Source organism: Equus przewalskii, chromosome 2 (genome assembly GCF_037783145.1).
Source record: "Equus przewalskii isolate Varuska chromosome 2, EquPr2, whole genome shotgun sequence".
Classification (NCBI taxonomy): domain Eukaryota; kingdom Metazoa; phylum Chordata; class Mammalia; order Perissodactyla; family Equidae; genus Equus; species Equus przewalskii.
Genome location: NC_091832.1, coordinates 7,683,463 through 7,697,142, shown reverse-complemented (window position 1 = coordinate 7,697,142; position 13,680 = coordinate 7,683,463). Strand labels below are relative to the sequence as shown.

The window sequence follows — 13,680 nt, the reverse complement described above, 5'->3', positions numbered from 1 at the left end:
TAATTAATTTTTTCTACTTACCTAGCAGCACAAAATAAGATGAAAAAACTAAAAAGAAAAGAAATTTAAAACTAGGCCTTAGTTTTCTTCTCTCTTTTTTTTTTTTTTTTTGAGGAAGACTAGCTCTGAGCTAACATCTGCTGCCAATCCTCTTTTTGCCAAGGAAGACTGGCCCTGAGCTAACATCCATGCCCATCTTCCTCTACTTTATATGTGGGACACCTACCACAGCATAGCTTGCCAAGCAGTGCCATGTCTGCACCCAGGATCCAAACTGGTGAACCCCAGGCCGCCAAAGTGGAACGTGTGCACTTAACCACTGTGCCACCAGGCCAGCCCTCTTAGTTTTCATAATTATAAAATAGGGATAATAAAGTTGATGGGGAGGACTAATTTATATTACATCTAGAAAGACCTGAGCACAATGCCTAGCACACAATAAGTGCTTAACAAATGTCAGCTATACTATTACCATTATACTATTTACTTGTACAAAAGTACAAGATTTACTGGCTTTTTGAAAAGTTGTGATCCAGTATCCAGAATGATGGCACTTAGGACTTAAATATGTTGGTAGAGACTCCTAAATCCTTTAAGCAGTGAAATTTCTTTGTAGCTATTTTTGTCTCCCAAAGATATACTATAACACATCTTAAAAATTACTGCTTTCTTGGGGCCTGCCCCATGGCTAAGTGGTTAAAGTTCCGCACACTCTGCTTTGGTGGCCCAGTTCACAGGTTCGGATCCCAGGTGTGGACCTACTCCACTGACTAGCCATGCTGTGGAGGCATCCCACATACAACGTAGAGGAAGACTGGCACAGATGTTAGTGCAGGGCTAATCTTCCTCAAACCAAAAAAGAAGAGGCTTGGCAACAGATGTTAGCTCAGGGCAAATCTTCCTCACATACACACACACAAAAAAATCACTGCTCTCTTAAAAGAGGCAAGTGCCTCCTAATGAGCTACCAGTGCTACAAAATAATGCAAGCAAATGAAACAATTTTTACAGAATACAATTGATTCAGACCAAGGTGGTCCAACAGAAATACAATGCAAGCCACATAGTAATTTTACATGATCTAACAGCTATATATTAAAAAGTAAAAAGAAACAAGTGAAATTTATTTTAATACGTTTTATTTAATCCAAAATATCCACATTCTTTTTCTGAAATCCAGTATACTTTATACTAACAGTATATCTTAATTTGGATTAACTGTGTTTCAAATGCTCAATAGCCACATGTGGCTAATGGCTTCTGTATTAGACAATGCAGACTCAGACTGTAGCAAGGAGGGTTTCAAATAAGGGAAGTCTCCCTAAACAGGTTTTAAATGGCGACACATGCACTTTATGTGAAAATGAATTAAGATATCTCCTTACTACCAAACAAACACACACTCCAACCTAGAGCTTTAATTACTCAATCAGTAACACCGTTCTTGAGGTAGTCACAACTGAGAGTTTCTACTATCAGTATCACAGATCTTTACAGGGCAAGAAACAGATCAAGTTGGATTATAAAAGAAAAAGAGTTCCAGATTCACCACTATAAGCAATGCTCTCTCCAGAGCTAGAGATGATGATTTCTAATAGTACTTGAACTGAACTAAATAAAAAATAAACTTTTAAAAAATTCAAACGATATGCTAACACTGTCAAGTACTTTTATAAAAATCACTTCTTAAATATAATTTAGTAGAGATCTACAGATTCTGGCTACCTGGCTACACCGTTCTAGTCTCTCTTCAACTAGAGAAAGTGTTCTTCAGCTACTCCAACCAATGTTTGATGAGCACCTATTCAGTAAATGCTGTGCTCTAAGTGCTGGGCTGGGTGGTGGGGATGATGATGGTGAAGACAATGACGATTTATACAAAGCAGGCACAGCACAACATCTAGTAACTATTATTATAATTATCTATCCTGTTTACTGGCCCAAGACCAGGATAACAAACTGGCCTGACAGGATATAGGTTTACTTCCTGATGTTCTTGCTAAAAGGACAGAGACAGGAAGGAAGTATGAGCTAGTAGAAGACAAATAAATATCAACTCCTGCCTCAGCATAATCCACCACCACCAAACTATCTAAGTGACCGAAGCAACTTCTCAGTATTTTTTGCCTTTTCACTGCCAAGAACTTCTCTATTTGAGCCACTTTACTTTCAGAGCAAGGCTTCTTAAAAATGGGTCCATGGATAGTTTTTAAGGGTCTGGGAACTCCTGAAATAAATGCAAAATGGTGCACATGGATACATGTGTTCTTTCTATCCGGGAGCAGAGGCTAACAGCCTTCATCATATTCTCAAAGAAAATCCCTGACACAAAAACAGGTCAGCAAAATAGGAAAAATCAGCCCAGTAACTTTAATGTCCCTGTGAGGATTAAAAATCTTTCTGTCTACAAAATCATCTTCTATGGTCTTCAAAATGAGCTAGTATTCAGAAGATCATTTGCCTTGTTTCATCATTTAACTTACGGCTTCTAGTCTGCCATAAACTTTGTAGGATTTAAGTGTGGAAATATTCTAATATTTGTAACATACTTTGATTCATTCATTCAACCAACTAACCTATACCAAGATTCTGTGGTGTCAGGCACTTGTGTGCATTTATTTCTAGATCTGTCCAAGTGAATAAGACATAGCTCCTGCCCTGGAGGTGTTCAAATAACAAAATTTAAAATGATATATATATAAAAAAGAGGGGCTGGCTCGGCGGCGTGGTGGTGAAGTTTGCTCACTCTGCTTTGGAGGCCCAGGGTTCATGGGTTCAGATCTCAGACGTGGCCCTACACACTGCTCATCAAGCCACGTTGTCACAGCGTCCCACATACAAAATAGAGGAAGACTGGCACAGATGTTAGCTCAGCAACAATCCACCTCAAGCAAGAAAGAGGAAGACTGGCAACAGATGTTAGCTCAGGGCCAATCTTCCTCACAAAAAAAATTAAAAATAAAAAATAGATCACATAAAATGTGGTGAATACTATTATAAAGGAATAAACTTGCTAGAAGCAGAAAGGAAAGTGCAACTAGCAATTAAGGTTTCAGGGAATGTTTGACAAAGGAGATGATATTTAAGCTGGGCCTTGAAGCATGAGTAAAAGTTTACAAGGTAAAAAGGTGTGCTCAGGCAAAGCAGAACAACAAGAATAGAGGAATAAAAGAGTGGTGGCATGCTGGGGTGAGAGGTAATAAGCCCAGCCACCATACGGCTGGAGAAGAGGGATGAAACTGAAATGGTAGCTTAGAGCACTCTGCCGAACACTGAGAGGACAAGAGCAAACAGCGTCTGCTCTCAAGGAGCTTTACGGTGTCCCATTGGGAGATGGTTCTACTTTACTGTGGGAGGTGCCTAAGGCCAAAGAATAGTCAGGATGCCAAGGGAACATCGCAAAGGAAGAGGCTTTACACCATACTCAGAAAAGTAAACTGGATCCAGCTGGGGATGAGGAGTCACTAAGGGATCTGAGTTGTATTTTATACAGCAGTTAGGGGTAGGATGGTCCAAAGGAAAGAAGGAGAGAGTCAATTAGGAGGTAATAGCCAGATAAGAGATACAGACTAACACTAAGACAGAAATGGTAGAACAGACAGGATAGATTTCCACAATACTGAACAAACTATTTTCTCATCTATTATGTAAGCTAAGCCCTAGGGATACAACAGTGAACAAACAAACAGTCCCTATGCTTAAGAAGTACATAGTCTAGGGCCCAGCTCCCCGGCCGATTGGTTAACTTGGCATGCTCTGCTTCAGCAGCCCAGGGTTTCACCAGTTCGGATCCTAGGCGTGGACATGGCACCACTCATCAAGCCATGCTGAAGCGGCATCCCACATGCCACAACTAGAAGGACCCACAACTGAAAAACATACAACTATGTACCAGGGGGCTTTGGGAGAAAAATGAAAAAAAAAAATCTTTAAGAAGTACATAGTCTAGTGAGAGATCCAAGTAAAATAGACAATTATAGCAAAATCTGATAAATGCTATGACAATTGTAAATATAAAAGCTATGGAGCCAGCCCTGATGGCCTAGTGGTTAAAGTTCAGCACACTCCACTATAGCAGCCTGGGCTCAGTTCCTGGGCATGGAACCATACCACTCGTCTGTCAGTTGCCATGCTGTGGCAGTGGCTCACAAAAAAGAACGAGAAAAACTTACTAGAATATACAACTATGTACTAGGGCTTTGGGGAGGGGGGAAAAAAACTATGTAAGATAGGCTCTTAAATAAGATTTGACAGATACGGGAGTTGGGAGGGAAGCAGTCAGAGAAGGCTTACTCTTCTAGAGGAAATGATGTCTAAGGTGAGATCTGAAGGATGAGAAGTTGATCAGGCAAAGGAGATGGGAAGGTAGGAATGATTGCAAGAAACATTTCAAAGATAAAAGAATAAAGATGAGACAAAGAAAAATCTCAGACTTCTAGCTTGAGTGACTAGATGGTGACGTCACTGAGAAAGGGAAATAAAAGAGAGACAAGGATAGTGATCAGCAGAAGATTAGAAAGTCATGTCCAACCGGACATTCAGCTGAAACACTAGCAGACAATGAAAAATATAGGTCTTGAGCTCAGGTGAGAGATCCAGGTATTTGATAAGATTATTATACACAACCATTGAACTTCCTTAGGTTAAAAAATCATACTAATTTAATCTGATCAATATAATTAAATCCCTATATAGCAAATGTTGCAGTAATCATATAAAGAAAAAAATGAGGGGCCAGCCCCATGGCCTAGTGGTTGAGTTTAGTGCACTCCGCTTCAGCAGCCTGGGTTCGGTTCTTGGGCGCGGACCTACGCCACACACCAAGCCATGCTGTGGTGGCGACCCACATATAAAATAGAGCAAGACTGGCACAGATGTTAGCTCAGGGCAAATGTTCCTCAAGCAAAAGGAGGAAGATTGGCAAGAGATATTAGCTCAGGGGGAATCTTCCTTAGCAAAAACGAAAGACAAAAAGGTATCCTGCCTCAAGCTCTCAGTGTCTTATATTTTCGACTAGAAACAATTTGGTGAACTAGAGATGAAAACAATGTCTCATTTTCTGACCAATAAGAATATTCTTTAGGGGGCTGGCCCCATGGCCGAGTGGTTAAGTTCGCGCGCTCCGCTGCAGGCAGCCCAGTGTTTCGTCGGTTCGAATCCTGGGCGCGGACATGGCACTGCTCGTCAGACCACGCTGAGGCAGCGTCCCACATGCCACAACTAGAGGAACCTACAACGAAGAATACACAACTATGTACCGGGGGGCTTTGGGGAGAAAAAGGAAAAAATAAAATCTTTAAAAAAAAAAAAAAAAAAAAGAATATTCTTTACCAAGAAAAATCGAGGTTATATATAGCTTTCTGTATCTCCATTGATTTTCAATACTCAGAGCAAAATATTATTCTAAGAAACATACTCCTTTCTTCATCGTGCTTTTCAGCATTTTCCAAATTTTTACCAGTATGTACTATAATCATCATCAATGAGGGAAAAACAAATCTGGTAAAGCATCGTATTCATTATACTCATTATAATTCCATATTATGTATGTTATTTATTTACAGGTTTGGTCCCTCAACCAAAATTAAGTATCTTCCTCTGAAAACCAACCAAGAAGGGGCTAATCTTCTGTCCAATAACAACTCAGTAAAAGCCACAAACAAAATCTGTTTAAATTCTTTTTTCCTGTTTGTAGTTATGCCCATCACATCTTGATATATTAATAAAAGATATAAAGGCTGAAGAGCGGTACCCTTACACAGGAAAAAACTGTTATTCACAATAACAAAAGCCAAGGTTTATAATGTAATATCTTGAAGATTTGGTGATAGTGATCTAATATAATCATTTACAAAAGTGAATTTTAACAACTATAATTTTAGCATGAGTAGATGAGTCTTATTATGACATTACTGGAGTTGACAGATGATGGAAGTCTGCCTACACTGTAGATCTCACCTAAAATAAAAGCCTAGGGAAAATACTTTCATAAATGTCAAATCATGTACAAATGAATTACACATTTATAAAATGTGACTACAATCTAAAATCTAAGAAGGTTGTGGTTCTCTATGATTTTCTTAATAAGACAGGTAGTCATAAAATATTAGATATGTTCTACTTTATGTTGTTAGCTGTGATTCACTATACAGGACTGCCACTAGTACAATTTAACATTATGGTCACTAGAAGTTAGTGAAAGTAACTAATATTACAAACGTTTGCACCAGCAAGAACCTTTTATGTATGATGCTCTTCTCACTACAAAAACCTTTCCTATGCTAAATTACTACTGTTGAAGTCAAGCAAGTCCTAGAATATTGGAGTATGTGTCCATTTTCATAGGTTTGAGAGGCAGAGAAGACAAGTACTTTCAAATCTAGCTAGTATTCAATGTACATTACACATAAGGCAACCGAAAATGTTAACAGACCATTTATGGACCATATGAAAATGAAAGTCTACACACCATTATAGACTCAGTAATCAAATGTTTACTTCTCCTATCCTGAACCAAAGTAAAAATTTTTAAATCTTAATGAGAGGCAGACTTCTATAAGAGAAAGAATGCAGAACTAGAATTCATATTCCTGGTTTGGGTGTCAGCTAGCACTGTTGCTGAGCTGATGTGACTTTGAATTTGATTTTTTTTTTTTTCCAAGAGTAAGGAAGAAATTGGACTAAATGACCTCCAAGGACTTTTTGGGGTTTTTTTTTTTTTTTAACTCTCTAGGATCCCAATATTAGAGGCTTCATGTAACAGGCAAAGACCAATTTTGAGCAGAAAATAAGAATTTGGCAGAATTTAGTAGAAGATATGCTCAAAACTAAACAATGATATTTTTTAAAGGTGCCCAGACTAAGTTCACAGAATGTCAAGTCACATTGTTCAAAGAGGTAGATGATACAAAGGCCAATCACTGAAATTACTGTGGATCTGAAGCTCTACTGACTTCAGGAGACATTTATCTCTCCAGAATTCATTCTTCTCTCCAGCAGAATCTTCATGTGGGGATACCCCTCCTCCATGTGGTCTTGGTGGCAAACTACTCGCCTCCACTCCCCTCAACCAATCCCACGACAGAGTTCATGATAAATTAATAAACTATACATCCCTGGCCACTTATTTTTTCAGGGGTAGGCATGGTCCTAAGCCAGTCCAGTCAGATTGAACCTTACAGCTTAGCCTGGAACTGCCAGAAAGAAGGCACTCCACTAGGTTTGAAATTATAAGCACATGAGGCTAGGTGTGCTACAGCCCCCTTGACAACATAATGGGAAAGTCTATCGAAGAATGGAACAATCTAGTGGAAGTGGAAACAAGAAATGGAGAGAGCAAGAGAATTGAGTGTATTATTTGAGCTCCAGTATGAAGCTATGCCTTAAGCCATCTCTACCTCTAAGAGGTCTTAGTTTCACAAGTCAATAAATTCACTCTCACTTAAGTTAGCCTGGGTTGAGTTCCTTCTTGCAACTGAAACAATCATAACTAAATTTCTCTACAGCAATCTCAGTGTAGTCTCATGGATGTGGAAAGATCATTGCCAAGTTCTTGCCATACAGCCCAGATAAATCATTTAACCTTTTATGCTTATGTCTCAATACCATCAGTAAAATAGAGCATCAGCCATGATCTGCTTCAAAGTGCTGTGAAGCTAAAAAAAAAAAAAGGTTTGTGGAAATAGAAAGTGATATTTAAATCCAATGCCCTATGGATGGAAAAATGGTCTCACTTTTTAAAAAGTAATTCTAGGAGGTCATTTTTATAATGAATATTACCATAAAGCTTCCAGGGAACAAGGGAATTAAGGAAATATTACTAGTACCTGCTGCATTTAGATTTAAATCTAATTGTTTTCAAGTCTGTTCCACACAGTACCTATGTATAAGAAAGAAGATTCAACTCCAAATCAAGCAGTCTTGAGATCAGGTATTAGTTCTGTTGCAGACAGGTTTGTATGACTTTAGGAAAAATAACCTCTGTAAGTATCTTAACTCCTTACCTGTAAAATAGGTATAACATCTATCTCAAAACTACAACGTTTTTGTAAGGATCAAATTTATAAAAGCTCTTGTCATGGTATCTGCATTTAACACTCCTTCCATAAAATGTATTAAATAATAATGTTTTCCTAATATCTTATTTGAATATCTAAAGTTGGAGGAAAACTACATTTCATTCAATTCCAAGATACACATTTTTCACTGTAGATATCAAATAGTATCTTATAGTTGATGGCATGCCATTGTTTATATGGCAGTAATTTTTCTTTTTATAGTGGTATATAAGAAAATAGTGCATCCTGCAATTAAAAGTTGTCTTAGATTTGATGAAATAAGGTACACTGAGTCCCAATTCAAGAACTATGGTACTTAACCAAATAAAGTAGCATTTACCAAGATATTTATGAGAAAAGAAAAGAGTGTGTGTGTGTGTATTTATATAATCAGTTGTAACTGTACAATACATACCTCTGTAGGTCAACTATTTCATTGTTAAGGGTATCTAGCTCCTTAATAGCAGAGAAATCTGCAACAGGACTTGATCCTATGATGTTCTAAAAACAAAAAGTTCACAATTATACATTATTACTATAATATTATATGTGGCAAAGCATTAAAAATGTTTAAAAACACTACATGGATACAGGGTATTACATATTTTATGGTAGTACTAACACTTTTAATTCACTTAAGAAAATCATATCTAGTGCAATTTATATACACACAAACATACAGTTAGATACTCAGACATTTTCCCTTAAATTCTCTAAAAGTTGTTCTACAATATGTACCACCACTTCCGATCCCAATGCCCTTATCACTTGATCCTAGACTGTTCATAATCTATCAGTAAAGCAGATATCAAGCTTATAAACTAATTCCTGAACTCAAGTGCAAGTTTCTTTGGGAAATGGATGGTGATTTATTTGTATTTGCATCATCTGGCACTGAGTAAGTACACAAATTTTTGTTGAATCTCAAAACTATAATGGTGGTTGATTTTATTCAACTCAACAAATATTTACTTTGTTAAATACTTAAATACTCAAAGTGTCTGCTCTATTTAAAGTAAAACCAACTGCTCAGCATGTTCCATAGCAAGTATTAATATCACCATATAAGAAACAGCCTTGATACATGGTTTTCTTTCAATAATGAAAGTGTCACAGTTGGTCTCTGAATGGTACTTGTGGTTACAAAATCTAGCTGGGTTTATTCTGGACTCTGCTATTTTACTAGCTGCATGATCTTCACTGTAAAATAGGGGAATAATCTCTGCCCTGCCCACTTTAAAAATTAAATGAAATAAATATTGTATGTGAAGCCACTCAACAAACTTGATGATATTTTATAAACGTAATATTATTATAATTAACTTCCTCAACAGCATTTGCTCTTAAAAGAGGCATGGCCTCCCAGTGAGTTGCTTCCACTCTGTCTCAATCTCCTTTGTGAACCACTGCTGATTCCTTACATAGCTGGCTGAAGTCAGGACAAAAAGATAACTGCTCCTTCAAACACTTGAACTACACCCAATGCTACAACAAGACTGACAAATAACAGAATAATCACCATCAGAAAATGTTAAAACTGAGGCCTGAACATGTACAACTAAGATACACTGAGGACCCTAACAGCAGAACATAAAACAGTATTAATACTTATATTGCTATGAACTTAACGTGTCATCAACTTGTACAACAGAGGAAGAAACCCTAAAGTTCACAATATCCCATCTCCTGTTTATATTCTCAAAACTAATCTGAAAACTGGGTTGTAGGTAGGGCAGATATTATTATTAACCCCATTTTAAAGCTAAGGAAACAGATTAGATGACTTAATTAAAGTTGAATGGAGCTATTAGGAGATATTGATCAGAAGAATTCTGATTAAATTCAAGTGCTGTTACAAACTATGCCCCAGGGCATTTGCATATCATGACCATTTAGGTAAATGAAACCATTATTCTAAAAGCCAATTTGATAAACAGGTACATGAATAAAATTTGGCAAATAATTCCTTCTATACTTCTTTATGCTAAACTATTTAGTCCTCAGAGGTGTTGGGTTTCGTTTTTGTTTGTTTTTTGACTATCAATACCAAAACTCACCTAATAAGAATCAATTAATATTATTTTCATTTTTATATTAATTACAGATTTGTATCAAATATACCTCTTACTGTTTTACTGTGTTTCAATGACACACAGACCTACCATCCTAAATTAAATTTAGAAGTCTTAAAGCGGATTTCTGAATGTGACAGGTATGCACTAGGATTTTAACTCTGTCTAAACTTGACTTCTGAGCTAAGTCTGGCCAGACAGTTTGGCAGGTGAAGAAAATGAAAAATTAGCACTTGGTCTCACTAAGAGTAGCTTACATCACCTAAATGTTACTGAGAAATTTGCTATCAGAGGTGCAAGCGTACCAAGAAACTCATGACTCCACACCTCTTCTGTCACTCTTACTCAAAAAAAGCGACTCACATTTGACAGTCTTTCAATGTTAAAAATACCATCAAATAAGAGTGAGACAAATAAGTTTAACCTCAAACAAGTTATAAGGTGATACCACAGATGACTAGAAGGAAGATTAGTGCACTGTAGTTGGTACAGCTTGTGTCACTCCTCAATTGCTGACACAAAAATTAAACTCCCATTCTAAAGCAATAAAATGGCATGCAACCAGGAAGCATGGAAAAAGTTCAGCTAACAGTATATAAAGTATGAGGGCATATGAAGAAAAATGTAGCAGATTCCCTGCTTTCAAAAGATTTTCTCTCACTCTGTTTAGTGCATTAAACAAAAATTCCACTTCGGTGATTTTAAGTGGATCAGAGAGGCTAGGGAAGGCAAGTTAAAATGCACACAAGGACCAAGTGACAGACGTGACAAAAACATGCTGTTTAGGTATCTTCTCTGCATCAACTTTGCTGCATAAAACACCTCTAATTTCAAAATATATCTTGTAAACCAAAAACTGTAATGCTAAAAAAGGCATAAAGTAAAGCTCTGACCTTGAGAGAGTAGAGTTAAGAAACTGAAAAGCAGAGTGCTGCAGAATGGAAAAAATAGTCCAAATTAGAAAAACCACAGAAAGGAAAGCGACAATCAAAAAAGGATTAGCCAAAGCTGCAAAAAATGCAGTTCTAAAAAAATCAGATTATAAAGAGAAAATAGATTATTTGAAAGACAAAACAAGAGCAAATTTTAAAGGTTAAAAACTTTGGTTAATAGATAAGACAACAATGATAAAATCTCATTTTAATGAATAATACTGATATCTGACAGACAACGGTGTCTGTGCTCTAGTAAATGGACTTCAGACAAATCTATTATATTAAAAAGTTGGTATAGCGGATGCAACTTAAAGTGTACTAACGTTACAGAGATTTAAATGAACACACAATTTGTTCAGAAAGTTTTGTCGTATCTGCAATTTGTGTTGGTGGAAGACTCAGTGAAGGCGACAAGCGAAAAAAATTAGTCTACGTAGGTGAAAGAAAGGATGAAACAACACGGCATCTCATAACTGAGATACAGTTACAGCAGAGGGCATAAATACAATTTTGTAACCTTTATCTTTTTAGGTGGCATCATTTTTAGCCTTCTCCAACTTAGGGAACCCATGTCCTATATCACCAAAAATTTCAAAAAATTCACAAAACAGATAAATACTGATTTTATTTAAAAATAAGCATAAAAAACTCTTATTAAGTAACTTCTATACCCTGTGGCTGTAAATTTCCATTTAGCTGACTTAGAAAAAAATCCAATTTTGACTTTAAGTTTGTTAAAATGGGATTTTCTAACCTATGTGACAAAATTAATGCAAATCCAAAGTATTCTATTAACATTGTAAAGAGAGCTCTCCTCACACCACACATTTGACAACTCCTATTATATATAACTGAGGAAGCACCACAGCAATGGTTACTTATAGGTTACAAGAGATTTAAAGATACAAACTATATACTTTTAAAGGCAAATAGCCACTGGAGTATGCAAGTCTTTTTTTCTTTTTTTGAGGAAGATTAGCCTTGAGCTAACTACTGCCAATCCTCCTCTTTTTGGTGAGGAAGACTGGCCCTGAGCTAACATCCGTGCCCATCTTCCCCTACTTTATATGTGGGATGCCTGCCACAGCATGGTGTGCCAAGCGGTGCCATGTCTGCACCCGGGATCCGAACCGGCGAACCCCGGGCCCCTGAGAAGCAGAACGTGCAAACTTAACCGCTCCGCCACCGGGCCAGCCCCTGCAAGTCTTTTTAAAGCTCTATTAAGGCCAAGATATTGTTAATGCACTATACTAGGAAGGGTTTCTAGATGAGGAGACAAAAATCAAGGCACAACATGGCTAAAACAATGTAATTTGAAAATTCCCACTGCTGGCCAGAAACTGAAAGGAGCTAAAACCTGCTTCTAGCCATTCAGATATGGAATTCAATCATATGCTCAGAAATAGAGAGTCACCTGTAGGACAAAAACCACACGAATTTCTCCTCAACATAATGTTTTTTTGGGGGGGGGGTTAAAAGTTATTTTACTTAAAATTGTACCAAGCAATCATACCTCTTAGATTTTGTTTTCAAATTTGTATTTGTTTTCAGTAAGAATGAACCATCAAATGAAACACAATAATTTAATTCTTATACATTTCATTTAAACTTTACATCTTATTCATAAAAATTAATTCACAAACGCAGGAGGGGAAAAATAAGACCACATTTTTCCAATTTTCAGATTGGAAAACATGGTTGCCATATGTATAATGCATGGTGGGGTAAACAAGCTGTAGCCCAAGGGTGTCATACATGGCATTTGAGCAGACTTCTAGACACAAACTCATCCACAAACAGTACACTGCTCCACTCCTAGCTAGATATGTTTTCTCCACTATTCCTCCAAATCGAGTCTATCATCTGACATAACACTTGTTCCTCTGTTAGTGCATTCAGGTTTTCTTTTTAAGTTGTCTTACCTTTTGTAAAGCGGCTCTGTCCGATGGTGGAATCATCTCAGGAGTAAGAATGTGAGGAGGATCAATGCCCTTTACTAACTTTTGATTGATTAAGTGAAAAGCTAAGGCAAACTGATCCTTTGAAAGCTTCCCACAGTCCTTTGTGTCACATAATGCCCTGTACAAATAAACAAAATGAATAGTATATAAATGCCACAACTACTATTCCAAAAATCCAGGGGAAAAGTAATATGACTATGCAGCTTCTTAAAAATGATGAGTTGAGTTAAAAATAAAAAGTCACAACTTGTGGTCTGACCAAAACTCACTCAAATGTTGGAAGACAGAGACCACCTAAAAAGGTTAAAAAAGAGAGAATAAAAACGTTCACCCTGGTGCTGAGCAGAGGCCTCTAATCTGGGATTGCTTTGTGCCTTCTTTCAAATTTCCAGAACCACTACAGAGTAAGAGTTGTGTTGGGGCAAAGAATTCCAATGTTCTCTACTCTCAACATTTTCAACATTAAAAGACATTAAAAATGAAACCACCTAACTTTCAACAAATTTGGTTCATTAGTGGCAAAAATTTCCATGTCAGCTTGCTTCCTGCAACTCTTGGAGTAGGAGGATATAAGGATCACCAAGTCAAAGCAGAAACAACAGCTGCAAATGCAGATCACATGCGAAGAGAAGGCAACAATCTGGAAAGCTTTACA

The 13,680-nt window shown here is 37.1% G+C and overlaps 1 protein-coding gene across 7 annotated transcripts in view; it reads right to left on the bottom strand.

Moving 5' to 3' along the window:
- The window catches only part of EPS15 (epidermal growth factor receptor pathway substrate 15), a 129,618-nt gene that overhangs the window by 56,149 nt on the left and 59,789 nt on the right, over positions 1-13,680 (bottom strand). For all 7 annotated transcript variants that reach the window (XM_070609674.1, XM_070609676.1, XM_070609675.1 and 4 more), the window contains exons 11-12: positions 12,987-13,143; positions 8,473-8,558 (exon numbers count right to left, since the gene is read on the bottom strand). In XM_070609674.1, the coding sequence (XP_070465775.1) occupies positions 8,473-8,558; positions 12,987-13,143 (243 nt within the window). The remainder of the gene's footprint in view (positions 1-8,472; positions 8,559-12,986; positions 13,144-13,680) is intronic.